This window comes from Sprattus sprattus, assembly GCF_963457725.1.
Source record: "Sprattus sprattus genome assembly, chromosome: 4".
Classification (NCBI taxonomy): domain Eukaryota; kingdom Metazoa; phylum Chordata; class Actinopteri; order Clupeiformes; family Clupeidae; genus Sprattus; species Sprattus sprattus.
The window spans coordinates 37,983,862-38,011,278 of NC_137923.1; the positions used below are offsets into that span (position 1 = coordinate 37,983,862).

Here is a 27,417-nt window from a genome sequence, read left to right on the forward strand (position 1 = left end):
CAACGAAGAAGTCGTTCCACCAGTATGAGTTTCAACATAGGAACCGCCTTCTTGGGGTATGTGACCTCTGGATTGGATAGTGAAAACGACAGGTGAACAATGTATTGCCTTTTCGCCTGTCAATCTCTGGCGGCGCATGATTTTAGAGATGAAGGCGTGTCATCACCAGCGCCTTCACATGCTAGAGGTGAAACATTTTTGACATGGGAGCTTCTAGGAGGCGGGTCAAAATCATCTTGCATCTGTTCATTGGTTGACAAAAATCTTTACCAAGACAGCTTGGTTGAGGCGCGGAAGGTTTTTCTGGTTTATCACAAAGAGGGGGGATTTCGTGAAGGTCACAGGACTACACGAGTCAGTGGCAACAACGGACAAGCTGAACTACAAACATTATCAGCTTAACACATTTATAGAATAGTTAACACTGTCGCCGCATGCTGGTGTTTAATTGTCAAAGACTCCACACAAATCCAAAACCAAACAGATATATCCCTGGTTATGAAAGCTTTGCTGCTCCTACAAGTTTTAAAAACAGGTAGCTAGGTAGCTTTTTATTATTAATGATACAAAAAGAGACAAAACAGGGACACACAAGTTGCAGTCAATTGTTTTTATTTATTTAGCCAGATAATTCTCTGCATTTTTGTTAAGAACACAGTTAATTTCAATGAGAGAGGTAGAAGAGGAACATGAATCAACAGAGTTGCATAAAGGTGATGGTGACATAACCTTAAAGGGGGGGGGGGGTAAACTGCTTGATATACCAATTATTATGCAAAATTTGGGAGTGATAGCAGGGCCACAGAATTAAAAGTAGTAAGAGGTTTGGATACATTTGGTCTGACTGGTTTATCCCTGGTGCTTGGAACAGGGACAGAAATGACAAGCCAGATTATTTCGACCGCAAAATTTAAAAGATAATACTGAGATGGTAAACTAGCCTTGTGAAAAAGGTTCTACCTCTCTCATTCACATTCTGGCTAAACAGATTTCAGATTTTAGAACAGAAAAGAAATAAAACTTCCACCGAAATGTAACCATTTCCACTCAAAACTACACAGAAAACAAAAGAAGTTGGAAAAACTGAACTTTACCCCCACCATGTTTTTCTTAAACTGTTATACACAGATAACAGTTTGCATGTCATTCAAAGCTCCAATTTAATGACATTTGCGTTTAGATTTCAAACTGAAAATGAATTCTAACAAATTCATCTTTATGGACCTCAAACCATAATTGAAAAAAATGGGTCCATTTTTTATTTAATTTCTTGCAGTGGGGAGTTTCTAAATCTCTTAATTTAACAAAGTTTAGGATCTCAACATTGGATTGGAAAAATAGGTCCATCATTATGTCAGATATCCCACAGCCTCGAGCCAATTTAGGTCTGGGGAACGGTTTAATCTGGGCACAATGGATCTCTGGTCGTTTACTGGATCTTTGTTGGATAAGACTAATCATGTTTGAATTTGTTGGATTCCACCCAGGGTGTGAAAACACCTAAGTCACACCACGCTCACTCCTGCGCAAGCGTCCTCACACACACACAAATGTTTGCCACAGCCAAACATTCCATCTCAGCCGCAGTCGATCTTCACACACACACACACACACACACACACACACACACACACACTTCCTCACACGCATACCACATAGCCCCTCTTTGTAGGAAAAGATACAGCATTCTTTCACAGATTCTTGGCTTTTGAGACACACACACACACACACACACACACACGTTCTTACACAGTAGAGTTTCCACTCATTCTAATGTCCCCCATATCTCGCTCAGACACAAACACACACACACACACACACACTTAATACATTCACACTTTTTGGTTTTCATACAAGTCCTGAAAGTGAGCTTTTCAAAACCCCAACATAGACGTTCCTACATCCAGTCTATCAGCTCACTCTCTGCTTTTAACCTGTAAACGGAAAAAAACTGTAAACAATGATCATCATTTACAGGTCCAGATACACCAGATGAGCCTCTTTAGGACAGACTCCCACTACAAACCCTGGTTCAGATAGGTGAGGTCATAGGCCAGAGGGAATTCTGGTTTAAAAAAAAAAAAAAAAAAAGGAGAAGCACAGGGTGCTACCACTTCCCTAAAAGTTGGGAAGAATTCTTACCTCAACTGGCCAGAATATTTACTGTAATACTTAGCGAATCTTCAGAAGTACCGATCAGGAGCTGTTCATTTTATGCAGCCCTGGAAAGGCCAAAATTTACTCTGGAGAGCCTTTCAGTGCCAATTTGAAAAAGCTAGTGGCACAAACCAGGGCAAAGACCTGATGTTGGAGATCTCACACACTACACCGTCACCCAACCAGATGCGTCTCACCATTCCAATCCACAAACCATCCCATCCCATCCCATCCCTCCATACACCATCCCACACCCCAATCCCTGATCGATCCCCAATCCCACCCACACTTGGCTCAAGCATACCCATCCCCACCCTGACCCACACACACACACGCTCCTACTCCCGCACTCATAACCCTCCCAGTCTCATAAACCCTCATAAGCCCCCCCAGTATTTGGCCCACCTCTCCACCTAGTCAACACACTTCTCCCATTTAGTTGACCGTTTCCTCCAGTTTTGGCAAAAATGCATCCCCACCCAGCCCAATCAAGACATTCCACCAAATCTCAAATACGCCCCCCCCCCCTCCCCATTTGAAAATTTAAAAAAAATTACAAATCAAATCCCAAACCCTTACTCCCCTACCCCCAACCCTTACCCTCCCACCCCGCTACGTTCCTCTGCAGCAGGGAAAAGACCAAACTTAAAAGTACGTCACAGCTGCCAGTTAGAAGATGCTACAGTTTATGCTTCAGAGGGGAGCGCAAAATCCTAAAAACTCCAGTGAGTGTGCCGAGCAGACAGCCTATCACGGAAGCTTAACACACACACACTACAGAGAGTGCTATAGTTATAACACCCGATACAGAGAGTGCTATAGCTATAACACACTCTACAGAGAGTGCTATAGCCATGACACACTCTACAGAAAGAACAGGTCAAGAAGATGATGAAGTGCCAAGCTATAACACACACACACACACTACAGAGAGAACAGGTCAAGAAGATGAGGTGCCAAGCTGGACACACAGAAGGAAAGGAAAAAGGGATAGATGTTCCAGAAATCAAAAGGAAAAATGTTGAACACCCCATTGTCTGAAAAATAAAAAAAGAACAAGGCGCAAAGAAAGATTAACACTTTAGAATGACAGTGTCTGTTGAGATATGAGATGATGAGCAGTGCCACAGGGTTTAAAAAGTGTGTTTTTTCTTTTCTTTTAGGCTGACTCACTCCATCTGATGGAGATAGAGGACAAAGAGGGTCTACGTATAGCTTGATTTTACCTCAAAAACATCCAAACTGTTGTTGTACATTCACCTGTTTGCCAGTATAATAAAAATAAATGTTAAAAAGGGAGGGGGGAGGGGTGTCTTCAAATAAAGTTATTTTTGTGCACAAAACTGAGGCAGGCAACTCACTTAGTTCAAAACACGAACAGCATCTCCTTCAGCACAAGCCCCCTCAGGCCAATCATATTTAATTTCTGCAGAAGCCTGACCAATTAGTACACAGAATGTGCTACTGCATGTAAGACGTCACTGACTGGTGGTCAGCATGAAGCTTAGCTTCGTGAGTAGAGCTCCCCTGTCACACACAGCTGTATCATTGGTCCTGCAAAGTTCTGCTCTCGCATGCAAAGCACTCTGCTGCATACAACGAAAAAGCCAGCAGTTGCAAGATGTCCCATCAGGCCATAAGGTCACGCTTGCCTGGAAGTCAACTGAATCATGATCGATAAAAATTTCATGTACATTTCTTTGCAATCGCCATGATGAAATTGGTCATGCAAAGTAGGAAGAAAAACTCAAATGCAGGGCTCATGATGGCAAGCTTGTGTTATTATTGCCATGTTTCTACAAGAGGGCACTGATAAATGGAGGAGGGCTGTTTTGTAGCCCTGTGTTTTGTGGCCAGTGTGTTGGAAGTAATGTGTTGTAGATGAATGAAGCATGAAGCAGAGTCGGCAGCCAAATGCATAGTTACCTAAGAGAGACATTCTTCAGAGCTCACAGGGGCAGTATGAAAACACCACAGGAGGACAAGCCCTCATGATGACATACCGCCCTGCGCCAATTCAAAACAAAAAATAAAGTAGATCACCTTGTATTGGGACCTAGGCACCTTGTACCTAGTCATTTTCAAAAATTCTCGCTAACAGGTGCCAAAAAAAAAAATCTACTCCGTCACACAAATAGCAGATTCTTATAGAACAGAAACTCTCCCGTAATAGGACAAAAATAAGAAAAGAAAATGAGGTCTCCTACTTTAAAAAGCACCATAAGCTTTTGTGCTTTTTATCAATTTTCCAGCCTAAACTAAATTGTTTCGATGGCTCAGACATGCCCTTGGTTCTTGGTGTGACTTAAAGACTTGAAGCCAATTGGCTGCCAGTACACGGAGCATCACATCAAAAGGGGAGTCCTGTCAACAACACAGCAGGTTTAACTGTTCTGCCTCGGTTAGACTTCTAAAATCTCTGGGCATCACAAAGATGCTAGCTAGGATAGTCTGCTTTTCTTTCAACGTCTCAACGTCTACAGTTGGTCAGAAATTAAGGCACTTAAGTGACAGGGCATGTGTTTGTGTGTGTGTGTGTGTGTGTGTGTGTGTGTGTGTGTGTGTGTGTACACGTGTGTGTGTGTGTGTACATGTTTGTTTCTTTAAAAGGACACACACCAAAACAGTGCGTGTGCACTCGTGAATGTGCACGCATGCATGCTGTGTGTATGTAGGTGGACCCATCTCTCCATTTTCTGAAACGACCTCTGAAACCTGTTTTTTTCTTTTTTTCATGTTCTTCCCCAAACCAAATGCTAACAGAAGGAGCAACAGCCAGCTCAGGGCACATCAATTCTGTTGTCGCTTGTTGATCTACCTCATCCTCCAGGCCCTCAGCCCTGTTTATTTATTGCAAGTCACTCAAGGACTCTGGAATGTTTAGGGTTTCCTTCTTTAAAAAAAATTAAAAGGGCCAAAAGAGTGCATGCCTCAGTTTTGTGCACAAGAATGAAACATTTTGCTTTATCTGGCTCAGCAATGGCAAAATTGAGGGTATGAAAGAATGAAGGGAACAAGCCAGGAAAAAAGAAAGAAAAAAAAATTGTCCATAGAGGAGTGTGCAAAAGCAAACGTCTGTGCAAAAGCCAGTGACACCATAGCCTGTGGTCCTGTAGGGACAGAAGAGAATAAAACCACAACTGTTAGTCAAGGCTAATTTTCCTTTAGTTTCTTTTCTTGCTGCTCCCACCATTTTAAATAATTTCAATACATTAAGACTTGCCGAGCAGCAATGAGACAGAAGATTAACATTCTCAGATCTCATTAAAGAGACTTATACGCCGTAACTACAGAAACCACTCACCTGCCGGTCATTGCTTCGCTTTAGGGCTGGCTGGGTGTGGTCACAGGACGTCTAGGCGGCTCCTCCTCCTCACCATCTGGCGAGACCGAGTGGTACTCCGCCACATACAGACTCTTGTCAATGGAGCCGGGAATGGGCTTGATGTCAGTCACCAGCTGCTCCTCGATGGACTTCAGATTGAAGCGGTCATCAGACGTGATCAGGTTGATGGCCAGACCCAGGTGCCCAAAGCGGCCTGATATGACAGCGGGAGAAAGAAACAGGGGGGGGGGGGGAGAAAGAAGGAAAGAAAGTATGGGTTGTGAGCAAGAGAGATGAAGAGAGGAGGGCGAGAGGTTAAGAAGGCAAAATCAGCATCATGAGACGATTGCAAAGAAAAGCTTGTTCAGATAGCGGTGCTCATGGTGGTATGGTATTGGTCTCTATATTGTACGCTATGGTGCCATTTACCCACCTGATCGACCAATGCGGTGCAGATAGGTTTCTGCGTTCTTCGGGAAGTCAAAGTTGATGACCACGTTCACTGCCTGAATGTCGATTCCCCTGGTGAACAGGTCTAGAGCAAAAAGACAGCAAAACTTATTTTCATTCTGAAAATACCAGGCCTTTGCCTCACAGACAGACCCGCCATTAAACTAACAATAACAGCACTTTAGAAGAACACACAGATTTGGCTCACCAGTGCACACCAGGTTCCTACAGAGGCCATTCCTAAAGTCATGAAACACTCGGTTTCTGTACTCCTGTGAGTGGAAGGACCGAAGATTAGCATTCAGCCAACACAGACCATTTCCACAAGATCTGAGCATTGTGAAAGGGTTTGTTAAGGTAGCACATGTACATTACAGAAAACCAATTGCCAATAACACACACCTGCATCATCTTGGCATGGATGTAGAAGCAGGAGTAGCCCAGCTGGGTGATCTTTTTGGCAAGCAGCTCGACCCTCTGGGTGGAGTTGCAGAAAATGATGGACTGATTGATCTGCAACTGCAGAGTGATAAAAGAGAAGTATGTTTAGAGGGAACACATGATACAAACCAAGTTATTAAGGAGGGTGGGAGGGAGAGAGAAAATGAGTCGACATGGAGAGCACAAGTGACATATAATAGGTTGGCCCGCCATGACCTACCCTTGAGAAGAGTGTGTTGAGACAGTGGACTTTCTGCCTCTCAGTGACGTAGGCATAGAACTGGGTGATGCCCTTTAGAGTGAGCTCCTCCATCAGGTTGATTTCATAAGGTTTCTGCAGATGTTTGCTCTAAGACACACACACACACACACTTACTTAACAAGACCATTAAACAGAAAACAGCTCAGTGAATGTCCTTGTTTTACAGGCAAGATAAAATGCTGCCCGAGGTTGGCCAACATGACAAATTACTTTCTCACACACACACACACACACACACACACACACACACACACACACACAGAGCCTGAGGTGTTGCTCACCATGAACTTCTGCACACTGATGGGGAAGGTTGCGGAGTAAAGCAGAATCTGCCGGCCCTTGGCCAGGAAGCTGATGATATCCTCAATGAGCACCACAAAGTCCTGAGAGAGCAGCTTATCTGCCTACAAGAGAAAGACATACGTACACAGTTTCACATGGAGTTCAAATCTAATCCACACAAACACCCTCAACCATAGTTTCTTTGTCTTGTCCAGTCTGGAAACTTAAAGTGCATTTTCTGCGGTCAGATCATTCTTCAGACAAATCAATGTGCCATGCAACTGGGTCGTTCATTAGCAAGAGCTTAACATAATGGTGTGGTTTGGCTTTTCTTCAAACATGTTCACAAACAAAGGCAAAACTATAGCTTGGGAGAATGAAGTCCAGCGCAATATGCCTACAGAAAGCTTGTGGAAATACACAATTTTGGTGATATGAAGAAACGTAGCAAGTATCTGATGAGATATGCCTACAGGTTGACTTTCACCTGACATGAGATGGTAGACAGACACTTATTGGTAAAAGCAGAAGACTACCACTTACCTCATCCATGACCATCATTTGAACTCTATCCACTTTGGCCACACCCTTCTTAATCAAGTCTAGAATTCTGCCCGGTGTCGCAATGACAACATGAACTGCATGGGGAAAGCAAAGTGCAACATTTGAGCCAAAAAGAAATTTCACTGATAATCTTGTTGTTGTTATTATTGGGTTGGTATATTACCGGTCTCATCCAGACGTAAAATGTCATCTCGCAGGTTGGTTCCTCCGGTGGTTGCCATGACTTTGACTCCACCTAGGTGCTTGCTGATCTGGATGGAGATCTGACTGACCTGCAGGGCCAGCTCGCGGGTGGGTACCATCACAACAGCTGGAGAAAGAAACAAGACAAATCAGACCACCTGAAAACTATACCCACAAGGCCGTGTTACACATGAAGCAGCATGATTTGCTCCCATCTGTGTGTGTAATTTGTAGGCTTATACTAGACTAATTCTGAGATGTGTAATGAAGGGGTTCATTAAAAAAAAAATATAATAAAATGAGAAAGAGTGAAGAGACCCCTTACCCTGGATGTAGTCTTTCTTAAGGTCTATCCTCTCCAGTAGTGGGATGAGGTAGGCCCCACTCTTTCCGGTCCCGTTCTTGGCCCTGGCAAGAATGTCACGTCCAGAGAGGGCGATAGGGATACTTTCCTCCTGGCAAGGGGACACAGACACAACTGGATGTCAGTTTAATGAAAGTAACTCTAATTCGATAATCAAATTCGACCTGCACTATGAACTACTGAGCAAGGTTTTCAGCAATCAGCGTTATGACATGAACAACAGTGCCACAACATGCAAGCTATTGGCTGTTGGGATGCCATGGAGAGTAGGCGGAAAGGTCTGATTGGTTACCTGAATGGGGGAGGGCTTCTCCCAGCCCATCTCAAATATCCCCATCAGTAGCTCCCGCTTCAGGCAATAGTCTTCAAACTCATTCCCCTTGGTCGAAGTCACATCCTGGGAAAACGGAAGGAGGAAAAGAGGTTGACATTTCAGTAAAGCCCATCAATTTCTATATAATACTACTCTGTTTAAGCTTGCAACACAAACACACTTACAGAAGTTCTGACTCTGGTGTCTTTGGGGGGGAGCAGTAGGCTCTTCTTCCAGTCATCACCAAACCTAAGAGTGAAAGCGCAGCAGACACCAAATATTAGTACAGTTCAAACACCTTTGAGTTCACACATTAAACTGCTCAGTGGTGAGACGTAAGGCCTATATTCAATGCAACTCTAAATAATAAAAAAGTAATACCACTACTACATAGATGTAGAATTTCACACACAACAGGAGGCTGAGGAACCCACCTAATACCGCCTTCCTGGGTTCCACCCCCTGGCTTCTGGGCTCCTCCTCCTACAGTCATCTTTCCAGGTGGTGTGCTCACAGAGTGGGGTCCTGATTGGGAGAGCGGTTTAGTCTGTCCTCGTAGCTGCCCGTTCTGCTTGTTCAGACCCATAACCATGGGGCCCATGCTTTCTGTTCTTGCGGTTGCCATTTTTTTCTCTCCTTTTCCTTCGGTTTGCTCCTTTGCCTTTTAAAGTTTGTTTGTTTGTTTTCGTCCTCTCTGTAAGGTTTCAATGCCCTTTCCAGAGTATTAATACCAAAAAAAAGCTAATAAAGCATTTACAATGCACTCTATTTCTTAAATCCAAAGTTATTTAGAAGCGTCTTTATAGTATTTACATATACACAAGTGCACGTACAGTGTAGCCTCTTTCAATAAGAGCAACTGACGTCATGAAAAATAAGTATTACTCCAGCTCTTCCAAACGAAGAGAAATGAGCATTTATATGCATAAATATAGAAGACCTGACCACAATATAGAAAATTATATGCAGACAAGCTTCACAAAAGTACAAGTCCTGCAGACTTAGAACATAGAACAGCTAAGGCAATACTGAACAGGAGAGAGTCTGAAAAAAATATCCACGTCTCGTGCTCACAGTTCAATCTCTTGTTTTCCTCAGTCCGTTTTCCAAAACAAAAAATGCCAGTTCATCAAAACAGCTGTTTTTCTCTCTCTTGGTTAAAGAGTCTTTTCCTGCTTTTCAGAACTTTTCAAAAATGCAAGGGATTTTTCTGTTTGTTTATTCCCCTTCAAATAGTTGTATTGACAATGAATCTGAATGTGTAAATCCTGTTGTTTCAAGCAGTCATGCTGCAAGTGGATTTCCTGATACCAAAAATTCCTGATGCTTCAAAAACAGAATTTATCCTGGGATACTGTAGTCCAAAACACCAAAAGTTCCCTTTGCTTTAATTGGAACCAAACTTCACCTGTGTAGTCTTTCTTGTAATAGTAGTTCTCCACAGACTTCAGCTGTGTGAGGGTGTACATATATATGCACTTGTGTGTCAGTTAGCATGTGTATGTGTGTACAAGGTGAGGGGTGAGAAGCGTTTCCTCCACTAAACAGGCCAGGAACTCAAACCTCAGTCACCTGACAAGGAAAATGGGAGAGGAGATGAGTTTAGCGCCACATTAATAGAACATCAGTTAATTAATTCCACACAGATGTGCGCACACATTTTAAGCACAGCCTCACTGTAAAGGACCCTTCATGCTGGCAGTTCACAAATCATGTCAGGATGCTTTGCAATGTAATGTTATTCAGAAAGTGTTACACTGGCATTATAGCAGAATCACAACCAAACGGGTTGTAATAAAGCATGTTAGACGTCTGACTGGCGCGTATTAACGATCTTATGTTTGAGAGTCTAGCTAATACGGACAATGCTAAAAACATGCTTCAAGACGCCGCCAAGCGCTGATTGTCAAATCAGTTGAAAAGTTCTGCAGCAGGGGGCAAACTTTGTCGATGCTATCTGTGGTGGGGAACACTAGCCATCTCTGACTGGCGTTGCACGCGTTTTACTAATACATTCGCATAAGCTAGTCGCAGGTGATACATTTTAACGATTTGTGTAATTGAGATGGCAAAACCTTAGGATAGCTAATGTTATTATGACTGAATTAGCTCCAACTACCCACACTGGACAGCTAACGTAGCTAGCAATACTTCGCCAACTGCAGGTTTGAATGATCAACCTAGTGGATATTTCAGCTATGCGATTAAATTATACATGGTTTTAAAATAGTTAAGCTGTGGCTTGACCCCATTGCCACATAAGCCATGTTAGCAGGAAATTACGCAGACCTGAAAATAAATTACCTGCTAACGGCAAGTGCTGTCGACATCGACGCATACTGTTATACTGTTAGCGAAACTAGCGATAGCTGCCTAACCTCACACCAACCAACTTGTTACCAGCTAACGTTAGACGACTAGATACGTATTTAAAAAAAAAAAAGTTTCAGACGTCGTGGTTCAACACAATTTCGCCGCATAGAGTTAAACTCGTCATGTTTACTAGCGTAACTAGCCACATCTTGATATGGCAACCTACACAATAATCACCATTCGTAGCTGTAGCTAGTCAAGTCAGCTTTTGCTAAGTAGCTCAATGTTTCGTTGGTTTATTTGGCTAGCTATCCATTATGGAAGCCCGAGCTAAATCCGTCCTCTGCATTATTGCATTGAAGGTAACTGCATACGTTCCGTTTCTTGCATTGCATTCCCAATTTACTGAACTATCTGGACGCTTCTAGTAAACGGAGAATCAAGTGTATGGCTTTTTATCCTTGCTCGCTAACGATGGTTAAAAGTAAGCTTTCGGTTGCTTTATTGTAAAGGCAAGAAATTCAAACAGCAAACCTGACCTGAAGTTAGTAATCCACAGTAGCCTGTGGGTGCTAGCATTAGCTTAATTTACCAATTTGTCTTGGCTAGTGTTAATAGCTAGCTACAGTTAGCAATAATATCTTGCAAGGAAGCCATTCAGATGTAATAGCAAGACAGAAATTTGATGTGAGTCGAAATATTTTACCTTTTTTCTCCACCGTAAGTCTTATCTTGATGTTCTAATCGATGCTGGTCAAATATTCATATGTATAGCTCAACAAATTCTCAAACTCACATTTACCAACTGGTCTCTATTGTGTTTGTTCTTGCTAAATCAACATGGTCGCCGTCTTCTTCTTCCTACCCTTCTTCGTCTTGTTTGTTTCATCGCTACTTATTTGACAGCAACCCCAGCGTGTTAATGACCTTACTGCCATCTATTGATGTGGTGGAGCAAGTCTCACAGCAAATGTACCAAATACTATTTACCACCATCAAATGCTAAATTTGTTTGTGAATGACTTACTTCTTGACTTTCGTGTCTTTAAAGAAATGTGTATTTGTTTGACTGAACTGAATAGTGACACATAGATAATTGAACATATTGTGACAGACCCTTTCACTTTAGTACAAAGAAATGGTCAAAGCCTCTGTAGATTTGATTTGAGTACAAATTATGTTTATTTGGTCATTTTTGTTCCACAAAACAGGTAACAGAGCCAACACTGCACAATTCATCTCAATGTACTACACAGACAAGACTTGCAATTTGATCTACAATCAAGTAGGCCTACAGACATTTTTAGAGTAGTGCAGCCACTCCTCTCCCCAGTCCACCACTTTAATGGGAGGCCATAGTCGATTTGATCCAGCTTGTAAAATTGCAGACCTAGAGAGAAAAATCAGAGAATCATCTGACACATTATATGTGTACAAAAGCAAACGTTTTAATGTCCCTACACAATATGTCTGGATGATGGGTGGTAACTGATAGCTATGTAACTTGGGTTATGGACAATTCTTGGTCAAACTACATATAATGTGTGCTACATCAAAATGTCAATGATTGTCAATGAATTTGTAATCATGAAACCACCTGCCACACAATGAGATTATTGCTCTTAAGAGTGAAAAGGGGCTAAACCCCTGGGTTACATTGAACCATGGTACATTTCACAAAACATAAACTGCCTGCAAAAAAGGACATGAAATAATGTGGTTGTCATACCTTAGCATAGACTCCAGGACGGTTCTCTTCAGCACAGCCCCAACCCCAGGACACTACTCCCTGAAGCTCATTGTTGCAGACCAAAGGACCACCAGAATCCCCCTGTGTGTGTGTGTGTGTGTGTGTGTGTGTGTGTGTGTGTGTGTGTGTGTGTGTGTGTGTGTGTGTGTGTGTGTGTGTGTGTGTGTGTGTGTGTGGAGAGAGCGAGAGAGAAAGAGAGAGAACACAAGTTTGTTTCTCTTTGTTTCAGTATTCAAGTAGTGTTTTCAACTGGCTAATGCTTGTGGTTTAGGTCAGTATACTCTGTCCAGAACTATTATGTAGGTAAAAAAAAAATGCCACCTCTGTTGATGTTGATTATTTGATCATAATCTCAAATACATTTGATAATGTTCATTATATACAAGTGACACTATCATTTACTTGTAGCATTTGTATGTGATCTATAAACATAAATTAATACAGAAGGATGAAACAGCTACTGTACCTGGCAGGAGTCCTTCCCTCCCTCCAGAAAACCAGCACAGAACATGGATGAAGTGATTCTGTCTGGGTAGGATCTCTCACAATCCTCCTGGGTCAAAATGGGCAAATCCAGACAGTTCAGACACCACCGGCAGCCAACTAGCCGAGGAGGACAGGATGGAGTTAGAGAGAAGAGTGGAGAGTTAGCTCTTAACACATAAAAACTCACTAAATAGCAACAGAATCTTTTGTATATAGGATATGTAGTCTGCTGAATAAACGTATCACTAATAATGATATAGAACTGGCTGTGTCTGTCTACTCCATCCATCTTAAGCGACTATTACTCATACTTACAGGGGCTCTGAGTAGACCCCCAGCCAGACACATGGCACTGGGTTCCCGCACCGGCACAGGATGTGGGCAGAGCCATGGGCTGCACATACTCATTCAGCTGTGCAGGCTGCGCCAGCTTGATTAGCATGATGTCATTGTTGATGGTGTAGCGGTCGTACTCTGGGTGCCTGATGACCAGCTCAGGGGTGATGAACTGCTCAGTGCCCTCCCCGTAGCGCACCTCATGGTCACCCAGCACCAAACTCATCTCACTGGCACTGGAGAAGGGGGCAAGGCAAGATGAGTTTATTTATAGAGCATTGTTCATGACAATGGAGAAATAAGAGGTTTAAAAGGTAAAGTGCATTAAACAGAGAAAAAGGCTAACAGTGAAAAATAAAAGATTAGAAGGAAGAGTTATTAACTAAAAGAACATGAGAAAACAGGGAAGAGAGGGAGACATACAACAAGAGAGAGGGAGAGAGAGAGAGAGAAAGAGAGAGAGTGGGAAACATACAAATAGAAGAAGAAATAAAGAATACATGGAAACACAGAAGCACTCACCCCAATTAGAAATGTTGCATTAAAGTGATGCATGACATGGCCTGACCATTACTGGTCATATCTATGCATTGAGTGCCTTTATGGATTTCTATACTTATTCAAAGTTCTTTGCAAACAAAATGTAACTCAACTAAATAGAATTTCACTGCCACTAAACAACAGATCTGAGAACAGCTGTGGGGTAGAACTCACTCTTTGTAGCAGTGGGCCGCAGAGACCACCCAGCGATCAGTGATCAGCGTGCCTCCGCAGAAATGCCAGCTGTTCTTCAGAGACACCTGCCAGGGTCTGGAGTGAGGCTTGCACTCGTACCCTCCCACAATCTTATCCTCAAGCTCAAAAGCCACTGAGAAGGCAGAGGGGCACAAGATACAGTTGGGAGAATAGAGGAAAAGAAGGATAGGAAGGATAAACAAACTGTGAGCAGATCAATTGTTTTTGAAGGCCCCGATGGCTTATGAACTACAGTCATAGACAAAAACAAATCATAGACCAAAAAAAACACGAAATTATATCAAGGCTCAAACGAGAGAATAACAGACTTCTATGGACCAGTGAGGCGCTGAAGCCTACAATGGCTCAATAGTCCACACAGATTTAGGAATCTGAAAATGGGAGAAAACTTTCAAAAAGCATGTCATCATTTACATAAGTCTAGAAGTCCCACACCGCTTTGCCAGAGACGGCTCACTGGCCTATGGTAAGTCAGCCTAGTTTACAAAATAGAAATGACTTCGTACTGATAGGTGGTACTCCGACGCTATATTATTCCATAGGATAAAACACACACACTGACACACTGACACACTCACCAGAGGCCCCTAGAAACAGCAGGAAGACTAACTTGTGCATAGTTGCAGTGGCCTGATTATGACTCAGTGGAGTGGGGTATGGTGGTCGCACCACGTGCATTTATGATGCTCCCAAAATGTTCTCTTTCTTCCACGCCCCTGTGACATTGACCAAGTCAGCAGTCCCACTTCTATTTACGGACAGTGGAGGCGGTATCAAATGTGGCAGATTGAAAAGGGAACAGCGGTTAATCAGTAAAACCAAAGAATGATAATACTCCACATATGTCCCACACATCCACTATTCCCACACCAAGGAACATTTGTTCCCAATGACAAATTTAACATGGTCTTCTGCAAAATCCACTGGCAGAGCAGGCACATCCTCTGGTGCATTCTCAGATAAGGATATTGCCAAGTGTAATTTATTACAATATCTGGACAAGGCCTAAACTGCACTTAAAGACAAATGGACACTGATATGGCTCCACAGCCCTTTGTGAAATTAAATTGGGATGCACACCCCTTTAATTGAAAAGACACAATTTAATTTTCCTTTTAATTGATTGTAAGTGCGTCCCCGGGCCAGTAGATGCTTGTTGATGCTGTGGAATTCGGGGAGGGGTCAGAGCATAAAACTCAGCCCTCAGCTCTTTGTCGCACACCAGCAGACTCCGAGTGAGACTCAGCAGATCTCCGAGGCCTTGGCTGTCTGCATGTCACGCCTGAGCAGTGAGAGTGCCCAGCACAGCAAAGCCTGAGGGTTTGTGTACTTTCAGAGTGATGTGGTGGGAAGAACTCAAGGTGTGTGTCGTATCGGGACATGATAAACTGAAGCAGGGTTGAGACGAGCTGCAAATGTGGGAGTGTTCTGAATGAAGGTCGGTTTCGTTTAAGGCATATTCAACTAACATAACTTTGACATGAATATGAGCAACTCAGTGGACAAAAATATTTTATTGTACTCATTTTACATTACAATAATAAGTCACAACAATATAATTTAAAGAAATTTAAATATATCCTTTTTAAATATCTACGTTTTAAGACCAGTGCAGAATCCCAAATTATTGTCAGTTCATGGTAAGAATGCAGTCGCAGCAGTCCTTCATGAAGGCTGTTTGTGTATTGCTGTTAGCTTAAGGCAAAGAGGTGTTGGTTTACAAAGAACATCGACAGCTATGGCTATGTGAGCCTTGTAAGGTTGAAAAGCTGACCATTTCTGAAAAGGCTAAAAGCCCAACATTTAGTTCCAATACATTAAAAAAGGTACACATTCAAGATCATGTGCAAAGGCAAGAAAGTCTTGAGCATGAGTCTTATTTTCTTTTTTTCCAGCACTTTACATTCTTAATTTTCCAAATGCTACATCAGCATAATGCACTGTGGTCCCTTTTAACAGACACGAGGATAAATGCCACATCCCCTCACTCTACCAAATTTGCTGGTCCTTCAATTCATCCACTTAATCACTCAGCTCATTTTCCCCCTCCAGCTCCTCATCTCGTCTTGACAACCCAAAGGGGTCCGTCACTGCAGTGATGTGATTGTTGAGGTGCACTTTTGGCTGCTCGCAGTTTGCAGACACCGGATATTGCTCAAACACATCTCTTATTCTCTGCGTGCAAATATCTGAGGCCTCCTGAGTTTCCTTGGAGAGCTGGAATAGGCTGAGGAAGCCGTGGGGGAGGTCCTCCACAACGGACAGGGTCACTGGTTGGCCGATGCTCCTGAGCCGCTTGGCAAACATCACAGAATCATCCAGCATGGCGTCCAAAGCAGATGCCTGTAGGTGAAGGAACACAAGGTCAAAAGGTCACCCATTTCTGAAAACGTAGACGTAGCCATGTGTCAATCTGCTCAATAATAATTAATTCAAACTCTTTGAGGCATGTAGAATGAGGACACTAATCTGTGCCAGTTTGGAATTAAGCATTTACATCCTCTTACAGCTTCCTATTCCCCCTTAATCTCTCACATTGGCCTCCTTAGTCCACGATTTAGCACAATAATCAGTTTGTTTACTCTTTCTTTTCTCACTCTTTTTCTTTCTGGTTCTTCACTTTCAGTCTCTTTTTCTGCCTTCTTTCCTCATACCCTTTCTTTATAGTTTGCCTTTTATCTCTGCCCCTTTTAGTCCTTTCATCCTTTCTCCCTCTCTCTTTTCCTCTTCTTTTTTTTATGCCCTCCCGCCATTTTGACCGGCCCTTTCTCTCACCACTATGTGCAGGGGCGGCAGGCCCTTCAGCAGGTTGTTGGGGGCGAGCAGCGGAGACACGTAGGGGTTCCTCAGGATGGGCGCATTCGGTGTTCGCACTTCCGACAGCTGCTCTGAACGGAGAGGCACAAAGCCCTCTGGGTAATCCACCAGTCCGTTGTTATGCTCTGCATCACAGGACTTTGCCTTTGGTGCGCCCTGTGGTATATGACTGGGGGGTGAGGACAGGGACAGGGACACGGGGTCCAGGAGGGACTGGAACCAGCTGGACGCCCCCTGGGTGAGGTCGGTCAGAAGCAGGGCGGTTTCACGGCCCAGGGCTCCCAGGGTGTCCAGCTCTTCAGTGGGCTCCACTGTCTGACACTCCACACCTGGGACACACATGGGGGGGAAGGGAGGAGATGAGAGAAACCTACTGGTGGGAAGAGACTGAGCTTGGTTGCGGGGAAATTCTAACAGAGAGAAGGGCGAAGGGCAATATAAATCTGAGCAAATTATTTACCATTGTGCTAACTTGGCAGAGCACAACACAATGTCTTTCACACCCTCCCAGTGTGTAAATTAATATTGACAAAGATATAAATCAATAAAAGGATATAGATTTAGCAGTTCTACACCAGTGTGAGGCAAAAACATCTCAGTACATAATGATCCTGAACTCTTTACTTATTTTATTCATTTACTGCTATTAACCACTATTGACTCTATAAAAGACCAACCAATTAACAACGACCTTCCTAACAACCCTATGGCTACCAAAGTCACTTATTTAAGTGTGTAAGCGTGCACTAACCAGCATAGGAGTTGATGCACTTGCAGAGGACACCCAGAGGCAGCATGGGGTCGATGAGTGTGAGCAGGCGGGAGGGCGACGCGTCAGCCGTCAGCAACGTGGCAGGGTAGGCGGCCATGATGCCGTCAGGCACACGCACTCCATTGGATATCGCTCGCATGGAGACCGTGATGCACAGGTTGCCGCCAGCGCTGTCTCCAGCCAGACACACACGTTCCGCTGTGGAACCTGTGCCACAGACGAGCCTTTAGTACTGATGTTGACATCGAATCAAAGCTACATGAGAACTGAAGCACAACTGTCTAAACTGAGAACTGGAGTAGCTAAGTCAGAAGCAGTAAAAAAGCAGCGTTTTGCAACAACCAGTGGAGAGAGTGTTCACAATGACTATCGTTTAATGATGGTAGTAGCACAACAATGATTTTGGGAAATGCCTCTCATATGAGAAGCTAAGAGTCCTCACCAGGTAGGCTAGTGCTCAGGTGAGAAGCAAATACCTCACCTGGCAGGTTAATTATTAGCTGCGACAGTGAGCTGCAGTAAGAGGACTCACCCAGCAGGTGGCAGTTCTGCAGAGCCCAGCAGTAGGCGTAGAAGCACTCCTCTAGCGCCCGAGGGAAAGGGGCCTCTGGGGCCAGAGAGTAGTCCACTGACAGAATGGGAACACCCAGCTGTCTGGACCAGCTCTTCAGATAGCTCTGAATGACCGAAAGAGGGAGGCAGGGAGAGACAGGGGGAAAAAAAACGAAAGCGGTTGGAAATACAGCCGCGGAAAAAATTAAGAGACCACTTCAAAATTATCAGTTTCTCTGGTTTTACTATTTATTGGTATGTGTTAAAGTAAAATGTACATTTTTGTTTTATTCTATAACCTACTGGCAACATTCCTACCAAATTTCAAATAAAAATATTGTCATTTAGATCATTTATTTGCAGAAAAATGACAATTGGTCAAAATAGCAAAAAAGATGCAGTGTCTTCAGATCTCGAATAATGCAAAGAAAACAAGCTCATATTCATTTTTAAACTACACAATACTAATGCTTTAACTTAGGAAGAGTTAAGAAATCAATATTTGGTGGAATAACCTTGATTTAAAATCACAACTTTCATGTGTCTTGGCATGCTCTCCACAAGCCACAGAGTCTTGCACCTACTGTGAAATTGGACTCATCAGAGAAGACGAACTTAGAAGACCCTCCAGTCCGCTTTGGTTCAATCCTTATGGTCTTTTACAAACCTCAGCCAGGCAAAGTACAACGTTGTCCCGGAAGAGAAACTTGCTTCCTTTTGCTCTGACAATGTTCCCCAACTCTGAGAAGTGTTTTTTCCAGCAGGGCAATGCTCCATGCCACACAGCCAGGCCAGTAAAGGTGTGGATGGAGTACCACCAGATCAGGACCCTGTCCTGGCCAGCCCAATTTCGAGACCTGAATCCCATAAAAAACCTCTGAAATGTGATCAAGAGGAAGATGGATGGGCACAAGCCATGAAAAGAAGCCGAGCTGCTTGAATTCTTGCGCCAGGAGTAGCATAAAGTCACCCAACGGCAATGTGAAAGACTGGTGGAGAGCATGCCAAGACACATGAAAGTTGTGATTTTAAATCAAGGTTATTCCACCAAATATTGATTTCTGAACTCTTCCTAAGTTAAAGCATTAGTATTGTGTAGTTTAAAAATGAATATGAGCTTGTTTTCTTTGCATTATTCGAGATCTGAAGACACTGCATCTTTTTTGCTATTTTGACCAATTGTCATTTTTCTGCAAATAAATGATCTAAATGACAATATTTTTATTTGAAATTTGGTAGGACTGTTGCCAGTAGGTTATAGAATAAAACAAAAATGTACATTTTACTTTAACACATACCAATAAAAAGTAAAACCAGAGAAACTGATAATTTTGAAGTGGTCTCTTAATTTTTTCCGCGGCTGTATATGAATAAATAAATAACTTGCATTTTAACTAAAGGCCTTCTTACACAGATTTCCCTGCAGCAAGGCAATGGCCATTGAAGCTAAGCAATGCCACTACTTCATGGCTCAAATCTAACCTATGCTTGTATGGTGAACAGATTTCAGAGCTGCATGATTTTCAGCACAAATTGAAGTAGTTTCATCTGTGTTCTAATGTGACAGTTTGAGGACACTGAACCACAGTATACTCAAGAAGCCTGAAGAAACACAAATTCTCCTTTTGGTATGTTCCTGTTCTGTCCCACAGCAATGATCTTACACCACAGTGTAGCAGGTATCGCATTGTTAATCTAATACAAAGTTAATATAATCTAATCTAATTTAAATTGTAACAGTATTGCCTTATTGTCCCAGTTAACTTGACGGTCAACTAAGACATGCTGTTCTCTGGACACAGCATATTGGCCAATGCTGGTTTATCAAACAGACAGGTCAAAACACACACCTCATGAGATTTGGAGGTCTGGGCCACAAATCCACCACCATGGAAGTGGACGACGAGCCTGGGTGAGTGGGCTCCCCGCTGAGGGCGGAACCCTGAAGGGAGAGACATGGAGCCAGAGGTACCCTCGGAATATGCCAACAGCTCTTCACTGTCCTGGCAACAGATCAGGAGAGGCACAAAATGAAGGGGTATTGCATCACAACAATATGAGCAATACAGCTCACTACATACACAAATGACTAAACAATACTACCATTAATAGTCATTCACAATGCCACTCCAACTGGCTTCTTGCAACTGTTACAATTACAGTGTAGATGCTAATATGCCTATATAAACTTTTACTAGTACTATATCTGCTGGATGATCTACTCCTTCTACTGCTACTATTAGTAATAGAACAACTACAACTATTACTACACCGTCTTCTACTACTCCAGCTCACTACTCCTACTTCTACTCCTGTTCACTACTGACTATTGCTCACTACTCATGTTCACTACTATTAAGAATACAATAATAAATTCCATTACCAGCAGCAGCGGCACCACTACCACACCACCATTGCTCTTACTATTCCTCCTCACCTGTCCCTCTCGGAGTGTGTGTGAGATGAGTCTCATCTTGACATGGCCTGGGCCCCAGTGGGCAACAGGAGGGTGGACAGCCACACAGAGGCGGTGGTCAGACGCCAGAGGCATACGCAAGGTGACAGGAGGTACAGTCAGGGTCAGGTTCACCTGTACTGTGTTGGCTGTAATACTGGCCAAGCCCTGGGGGAGATACAAGGAACACACAAGAGATGAGAGCAGGACAAGAAGAGTGGTCTATGTATGGGAGAAAAGAAGGGATGAGAGAGGAAGAGGGGACTAACAGATACTGACCTATATGTGTGACTCCAAAGGAACTACAAAAATGAGGTTCATTTAGGTAAAAAGTCAATCAGTAGTTGACAAAATGTCTCTAAGAAGGTGTACCACCCATTGGTCAGTAGATTGCCTCTAGCAGCAGTAACCAAAGCATCAGCAGCAGTGCTACACACTCCAATGTACATGTCTACCTACCTTAAAGAAACAGTTGAAAGAAACTGACTAAGGAAATTAACATTATCTACTTCAAATAATGTCTGTAGAAACTGATATTACATAGTTTCCTTCAATAATAACACGTAAAAGGATTCAGACAGCAGAGTGTCTTTCAATGTGGAGAGGAGATCTTTTCCAATACAATTCATGTGAATGGTGGCCATTGTTGTCAGTGACATTTTGCTGAAAAACTCATTGTGTTCTGTTCTGACAAGAAAACCATTTATGGTTAATTGAAGGCACAAAGCTAAGTAGACAATGGCAGAATTTCTATTTGTGGGGAGAACGATCTCCATCCCAAAAAAGGCCATCTTACATCGAATCGAAATCTATGCAGTAGATCTTCTGCAATGTTAAGGGTTTTTTGAACAAACATAAGCATGCCAAATAAGGCCAAGGTGAACTACGCCTTTTACACTTTGTACTCACATGCTCAAATCTATATTTTGAGTACCTTCTGATCTAGTGATAAGGATATATATACCAGGTGTGGTGCAAAGCGTTTCTGTATATTACTCTGGATTAAAAAAAGAAACTCTTCTAAATACCTGACCTGAATATATGATGCATGTCAGTCACAATAATCACAAACAAAAATACCACATCGTTTCTACTGTTTCCTTTCAAGTTGAGTATGTCTTGCCTTGAGAAGGGTTTTAAAACATTGTCCAATATTAACCATATTTTATTATTTGATTACAGGATACAACAGCATTAGTGACCAGAGTTGGCCAACAAAACCAGTCCAGGAACAGTTAAACCTCCTTTGTTGTTTCCTTCATTGAGAGATAAATACCATAAAATGGTAATTTTCTTTTCCATGATTCAAATTAATTCATACTTGCTGAGAATGTATTCAGATCACGTGGCTCCATGAACAAATTAAATTGAAAAATGTTCAAAAGCACTCTTGCACTCACACGCACACAGACACACATTACACACACAGACTCACTGAGAGTAGCTCAGATTCTGTGAGGTTCCAGAAGGCCTTCCAGAAGTGCATGTCCAGATTCTGGGTGATGCGCTCAAACTCGGCCCCTCTTAGCTCTGGGTCCACCACATACTTCCCTGACGTGAGGATGGATAAGGCAGCTCTCCCTAACAACAACAATAACAGGAAGTTCATTAAACTCAGGAACTCTGTAAGAAAGCACATTTCATGAGCTGTGGTCTGGTGTTTTAACTATCAGTGCCAAATGTTAGCCTCCACTATAAACCATATTGAACGATCCAAACACACACTGAACTGTGAGGACTTTATGGAGCCTAAAGAGGCAATACGAGGCTAATAGCTTTTAGCATTTTCACATTACATGAATTTACTGCCAAGAGACCTGTAAGGCTAAAATGATCAATGTCACCTCTTGCTGACAAACCTCTACACTTACATATTCATTTACATATTACCCTATACCACAGACCAATTGCAAATTGGTGGGAAACAAAATTGCTATAACATGGAGTGCAGTTTTAACAGTTAGCTAAACAGTGACAGCACTGACCTATACCGGACTGCTGCTTTTTCCAGTTTTCCCCAAAGGACACCATACTGATGACAACAGTCTGAAAGAAAGGCCTCAGGGCTGGGGAAAACTGAAGGGGAGAACAAAACAAGTATTTACAAACTCACACACACACACACAGTGATTCATCTCAGTTATCCAGCAGGGGTTGATAATGCTTCAAGGCAGTGATAATAGCAATCTCCTGATCAAGAGCACACAGTATAAAAGCATGACGAGCCTGTCAACACCACATGACCTCATATCAAAAAGAAAACACACACACTTGATCATGTACAGGATGTTACAGAAGTAGAGGCCATTAGGAAATTAGGCAGGGGGCGAGTGATCCATGTGGTCATCGCTAAATCTTTTTAAATGCATGCTAGTGACAAAGCAAACCCACAACATAATACCTGACCCCTATCACTGACACTGTGGATTTGAACCAAGTGAAGAAACCGCTGCCATACATAACAATTAGACAACCTCACTAACACACACACACACACACACAAAACACACAAAACACACACACACACACACACACACACACACACACACACACACACACACACACACACACACACACACACACACACACACACACACACACACACACACACACACACACACACACACACACACACACACACACACGTACCTGGAAGCCCAGGCAGCGTCCGTAGAAGCAGGCCTTGTGCAGGGACATGTACTCGCGCACAAAGCTGTGGCTGATGCCCTGGTCCTGTGTGGAGTACAGCTGGTCCACACCGTTCTCGCCCAGCAGCCTCTGGCCCAGGTACATTAGCGCACGCAGCTGGCGCAGCGCCGTACTGTAGGCCTCCAGCTCACTGGCATTGTGCTCTGCCCGGAAAAAGGCACTGTTGCAGTTGTCCGCCACGTAGCGTGCTTTCTGGATGACGTGGAGGACGCAGGCACGTACCACCTGCAGCAGAGACGGAGTGAGAGGACAAGAGATGAAGGATCTCTAACCAAGAGCCAACATCAACAGCACAGCCTTTACAGAATAAACTGTACATAGGACACTCAATGTCATAAGAAGTACAGAACTAAGCATTACTCAAGCTCACAAACCAGGGACTTCCAGTGTTTTCAATAACACAAAAACAGTATTTTTTTTGGCAACATTTTATATTGCATAGTATTGCAAGACATATAGCTTTACATACCATTTGTATCACATTTTATTATATGAAATTATATATGTATTTATTTATTTTATTATATACTATTGTCCTGTATATTTCTGTGTAAGTACATTGAGAGCCACTAAACCCGGGGTTAAATTCCTGATTCTGATTCTGATTAAGATTACATTCTTACAGAGCTATTGCGCCAGAGTACTTTGACCCGGAAACTCGGATAAATAGCCTGTCACAACACTCTGATTGCCTATTGTTACATAACACTAACCATATTACCAACCCTAATCTGAATTGTATGCAATATCAAAGCATTTGTGTACTCTTATGCTTGTTACTCAACATATTAATTACGCTGTACGTACTTAATATAATGAATTCCACTTTAAACAAGCACTTCATAATACAAAGTATATGTGTTACTTCTTGAGTCAAGGAAACAGAAATGTCAAACAGAACATCAAAACAGCTTTCAGTTTTCTAAGTTATATAATTTAAACTCCCAATCCACCAGTAGTTCCACGCCAAAGTGAGGGTTTATGGAGTTATAGCGGGGGGGGGTGCAGGTTAAAGATGAAAAACCAGAGGGAGAGACCTGGTCAAATTAAGTATGGCAGTGCACTCACAGAATAGTAGCCTGTAACTAGGCTACTTGGTGATGAGTTTATAACCTACATTTATAACATGGCTAGGGCCTACCATTTAGCCCATCAGTTAGAGGTGAACGTCAAAGAAAAGCTATGCAACAGCTGATGGACATCTGTTCCCCCCCCCCCCCTCCCCCCAAGTAAAAACAGGTAATAGGCTATATGAGGGTCTCATTCTTTGCACCATGGTGTTGGGAGGGGTGGGGCGCATTTTTTCACTCATTGTCAAAATGGAGTCTCCATGAAAGGTTTTTGAACCACTGCTTTAAGAAAACATCTCCTTTCAAATACACAACAACAAAAAGAAACAGAAATTCAGAAATGTAGCATGGATGAATCTCCACCAAATTTAGCAGGAATCCTTTCACTCACATTTCGGCACCATAAATTCAGTGTGTGGACACTGATCATGTATTGTTTTGTTTTGTTCATGTAAAACACAAGAAAAGCAAAGCAGTACATCATACACACACAAACACAAGGGAGGATGAGTCAGAGACAAGCATGCTTCCACAGTACCTTGACTAGCGTGCGGTAACCATTCGCAGGAGTCTCGGGGTCCAAGTCAAAATGATGGAAGACACTGGTGAAGCACTTGACAACATGCTGAAGGGCGCGCCCGTGCCCTTGGATATGCCGCACGGATTCCAGCAGGCGGGATGCAGCCTCGGTGTCACTGATGCCAGTCTGCCCTGAGAGAGCAGCTATGGCATCTTCACACACTGCCTCCAGAGCAGAAAACACAGCCTGGTTTTCCATGGCAGCCCAGCTAGAGAGAGAGTGAGAGTTAGAGAAAGAGAGAGAGAGAGAGAGAGAGAGAGGCAAGAATAAAAAGCAAGAATAAAAAAGAAACAGAAAGACAACTGCAAAGTCAAAAGCAAACCCTCTAGGGCTAGAGCTGAGTGGGCATCATGTGATCACAAGAGGACTCCTGACCTACTGCTCCCCATACTGTGGCGGACAAACAACAACATTCGATTCGATTCTCACTGAGGCCAAAGTATAAAGTTCAGGAATTAAATGCCAGTTGTAGCCCAATGACCTAATTGCAATTTCTCTGCCAGGGAAAGTCCAGAATTGGTGCATTTCTGAGCTCATTGTTATCTTTAGCTGATGAAAATGTCAGTCATGTTGTGCGCCTGGTTTGAGGGTAGGTGGTCTGGAGTGCAACAAGGTGGTTTTTATTTTCATTTATAATAAATCCCCTTTTAATTGCAGTTTTTTTTTTTGCAAATCAGGGCAATTTGGTAGGGCACACATGCTTTCTTTTGTTGAAAGATCGTAGTTAATCTGACAGTGTAATTTAAAATAAACTAGTCTATTGTTGCATTTCTTAAAGGACGAAACACAAACTGAGCAAACGATGTAATGTCTACTAAATGTAATAAGAGCCTTTAGTACAAGTAGCGACATGACACAAAACGACACAGGGAAAGAAGGCTACAGTACATAAAGTTGATTAACATGTCTACACTTCACGCTATCGCTTTCGATGGTGCAGTATCCCACGTCGCAAGATTGTCTTACATTTGCATACTTTACGCATGCAGCGTTGCAGAATAAGCCAAGCACAACTTATTAACCGATCGATGATGATAATGTCACATCATAGATCTGTCAGATGTGCATGTCATCAGATCGTACAGATACACCAGATACAATGCAGCCTAGCAGGTGAAAGCAGTTACGCCGACATGTATGCAAACGCTAGCACGCACTTACCAAGAACTGAGACAACACTATCAGCTTTCGAGACACAGGGTTACATGGCTATCATCTTTCCAACAACACAGAAACAGACAGTAGCGACATTTTACTGCTTCAAACGAGAGGCATTCAGAGTTATAGCGAAGAGTCGTACTAAGCGAAAAGGGCATTTCAGTCAAGAATTGCACTAGCCTATGAGTCAGAACTTCACCACTTTCAGAAAAAGAGGAACGTAACGCAATATCTAAGATATATTTATCACGTGACTAGCAACAACGCACAACTATACCACAGAAGTAGCAAACATGTTAGAGTTTGCTTTGAATCATTCATGATCCAAATGCACATTTTAGTTAGGCTTTAAAAAGTTCCGAGGGTTTTGACGCTCAGTGTAAACTTACCCGGACGGCGTACGCATCCCTCCGCCAAAAGCATCCTGGGTATGGTAGTCATGTGAGCATGTGGAGTTTGATTTCAAACCGCATCTAGGAATCACAGAGGATTGCCAACTTTTAGGACTTGTTGGTGTATATAGCACCTCCATGGAGCTTCCTTGGGGTGAGATGGAATGCCTCTTCCGAAATCTTAGGGTGAGGTGCATTGGGCCTATTGTTAGTGGCGAAAGTAATGGATCGAGAGGCTTATATTGCAAGCAAAAGGGTTGAGCTTCACGCCTAAATCCTCAAAGTTGGCAAATAAATAGGTACTTCACAACAGTAATATTAATAGGCAGATCAGTATGATATAAATAGGCCTTATGTGATTGGTTGTTGCCTTGTGAAAAAGTATTTGTGCCCTTGTGTCCTAGTCTTCCTAGGGAAAATATAGCACAAAACAAGGGGGGGGGGGGACAAGGAACAAGGGTTATTAAGCCTAATTTATACTTCTGCATCCCTCTCCGTCCTCGAAAAAAAAATGGGCGGGCGGGGGCAGGCGGTTGATTCAGAAAAAATTGAACGTACTGGTCGGGCTTATATACTACTCCGACGGCTATGCGTCCTAAAGCCTATTCAACCTATTCAACGCCAGACCGCTGGGTGGGGTAACTACTGTTTGTCGAGCCCGTAGCTACCACATAACCTCTTTATTGGAAGTCATTGATTGTTTTTCTTCCCAACTGTCACTGACATGACACGGATGCTGCTTCAAGACCTGTCGGGCAGGTGCAGTCACATGGGCCTTGGAGACATGTAGCACAGTCAATACTAACATGTCTAATGCTATATATTGACTTGAGTAGGCAAATGTATCTCCATCGTGGTGGTCATTTTTTTGTGAAAAACATTGCGATTTATAACAAAACGATATGCTTATCTTACATACAATACAGAAAC

At 42.9% G+C, this 27,417-nt stretch overlaps 3 protein-coding genes across 4 annotated transcripts; all 3 read right to left on the reverse strand.

The window, feature by feature from the left end:
* Nucleotides 1–2,783: 2,783 nt before the first annotated feature.
* LOC308363785 (putative ATP-dependent RNA helicase ddx6) lies at nt 2,784–11,495 on the reverse strand. The gene is made up of 14 exons (XM_080836639.1): nt 11,361–11,495; nt 8,776–9,913; nt 8,527–8,590; nt 8,321–8,425; nt 7,990–8,119; nt 7,645–7,791; nt 7,461–7,555; nt 6,917–7,039; nt 6,594–6,722; nt 6,335–6,451; nt 6,141–6,204; nt 5,916–6,017; nt 5,462–5,696; nt 2,784–5,267 (listed from the first exon to the last, which is right to left on the reverse strand). Exons 2-13 carry the CDS (start codon nt 8,964–8,966, stop codon nt 5,482–5,484), a joined length of 1,482 nt encoding a protein of 493 aa, XP_080692765.1. The 5' UTR covers nt 8,967–9,913; nt 11,361–11,495; the 3' UTR covers nt 2,784–5,267; nt 5,462–5,481.
* A 501-nt stretch (nt 11,496–11,996) lies between these two features.
* LOC308363790 (trypsin-2-like) lies at nt 11,997–14,660 on the reverse strand (the record flags this gene model as incomplete). Its single annotated transcript, XM_080836654.1, has 6 exons — nt 11,997–12,044; nt 12,384–12,485; nt 12,871–13,007; nt 13,206–13,462; nt 13,941–14,094; nt 14,561–14,660. 6 exons carry the CDS (start codon nt 14,658–14,660, stop codon nt 11,997–11,999), a joined length of 798 nt encoding a protein of 265 aa, XP_080692780.1.
* Nucleotides 14,661–15,582: 922 nt separating this feature from the next.
* Nucleotides 15,583–26,127, reverse strand: lipea (lipase, hormone-sensitive a). 2 transcript variants are annotated; one of them, XM_080836637.1, is made up of 11 exons: nt 26,099–26,127; nt 24,896–25,145; nt 23,228–23,512; nt 22,564–22,654; nt 22,014–22,159; nt 20,561–20,746; nt 19,974–20,126; nt 18,104–18,248; nt 17,551–17,778; nt 16,758–17,128; nt 15,583–16,325 (listed from the first exon to the last, which is right to left on the reverse strand). In XM_080836637.1, exons 2-11 carry the CDS (start codon nt 25,133–25,135, stop codon nt 16,005–16,007), a joined length of 2,166 nt encoding a protein of 721 aa, XP_080692763.1. In that variant the 5' UTR covers nt 25,136–25,145; nt 26,099–26,127; the 3' UTR covers nt 15,583–16,004. The 2 variants fall into 2 exon arrangements, with proteins under 2 accessions (XP_080692763.1, XP_080692764.1); XM_080836638.1 differs by lacking the exon at nt 26,099–26,127 and having other exon boundaries at nt 24,896–25,204.
* Between the last annotated feature and the right edge of the window lie 1,290 nt (nt 26,128–27,417).

What these genes read in the sequence shown, in the direction of transcription:
- lipea (XM_080836637.1), bottom strand. Translation starts at nt 25,135, where the DNA reads ATGGAAAACCAGGCTGTGTTTTCTGCTCTGGAGGCAGTGTGTGAAGAT. An exon ending in GTTACCGCACGCTAGTCAAG is followed by an intron (nt 23,513 to 24,895) that starts GTACTGTGGAAG and finishes TCTCTGCTGCAG; the next exon opens with GTGGTACGTGCCTGCGTCCT. An exon ending in TGCCGCCCCTGCACATAGTG is followed by an intron (nt 16,326 to 16,757) that starts GTGAGAGAAAGG and finishes CTTCACCTACAG; the next exon opens with GCATCTGCTTTGGACGCCAT.
- LOC308363785 (XM_080836639.1), bottom strand. Translation starts at nt 8,966, where the DNA reads ATGGCAACCGCAAGAACAGAAAGCATGGGCCCCATGGTTATGGGTCTG. An exon ending in TCAGTGTGCAGAAGTTCATG is followed by an intron (nt 6,723 to 6,916) that starts GTGAGCAACACC and finishes TGTGTGTCTTAG; the next exon opens with AGCAAACATCTGCAGAAACC. An exon ending in TCCATGCCAAGATGATGCAG is followed by an intron (nt 6,205 to 6,334) that starts GTGTGTGTTATT and finishes TTCCACTCACAG; the next exon opens with GAGTACAGAAACCGAGTGTT.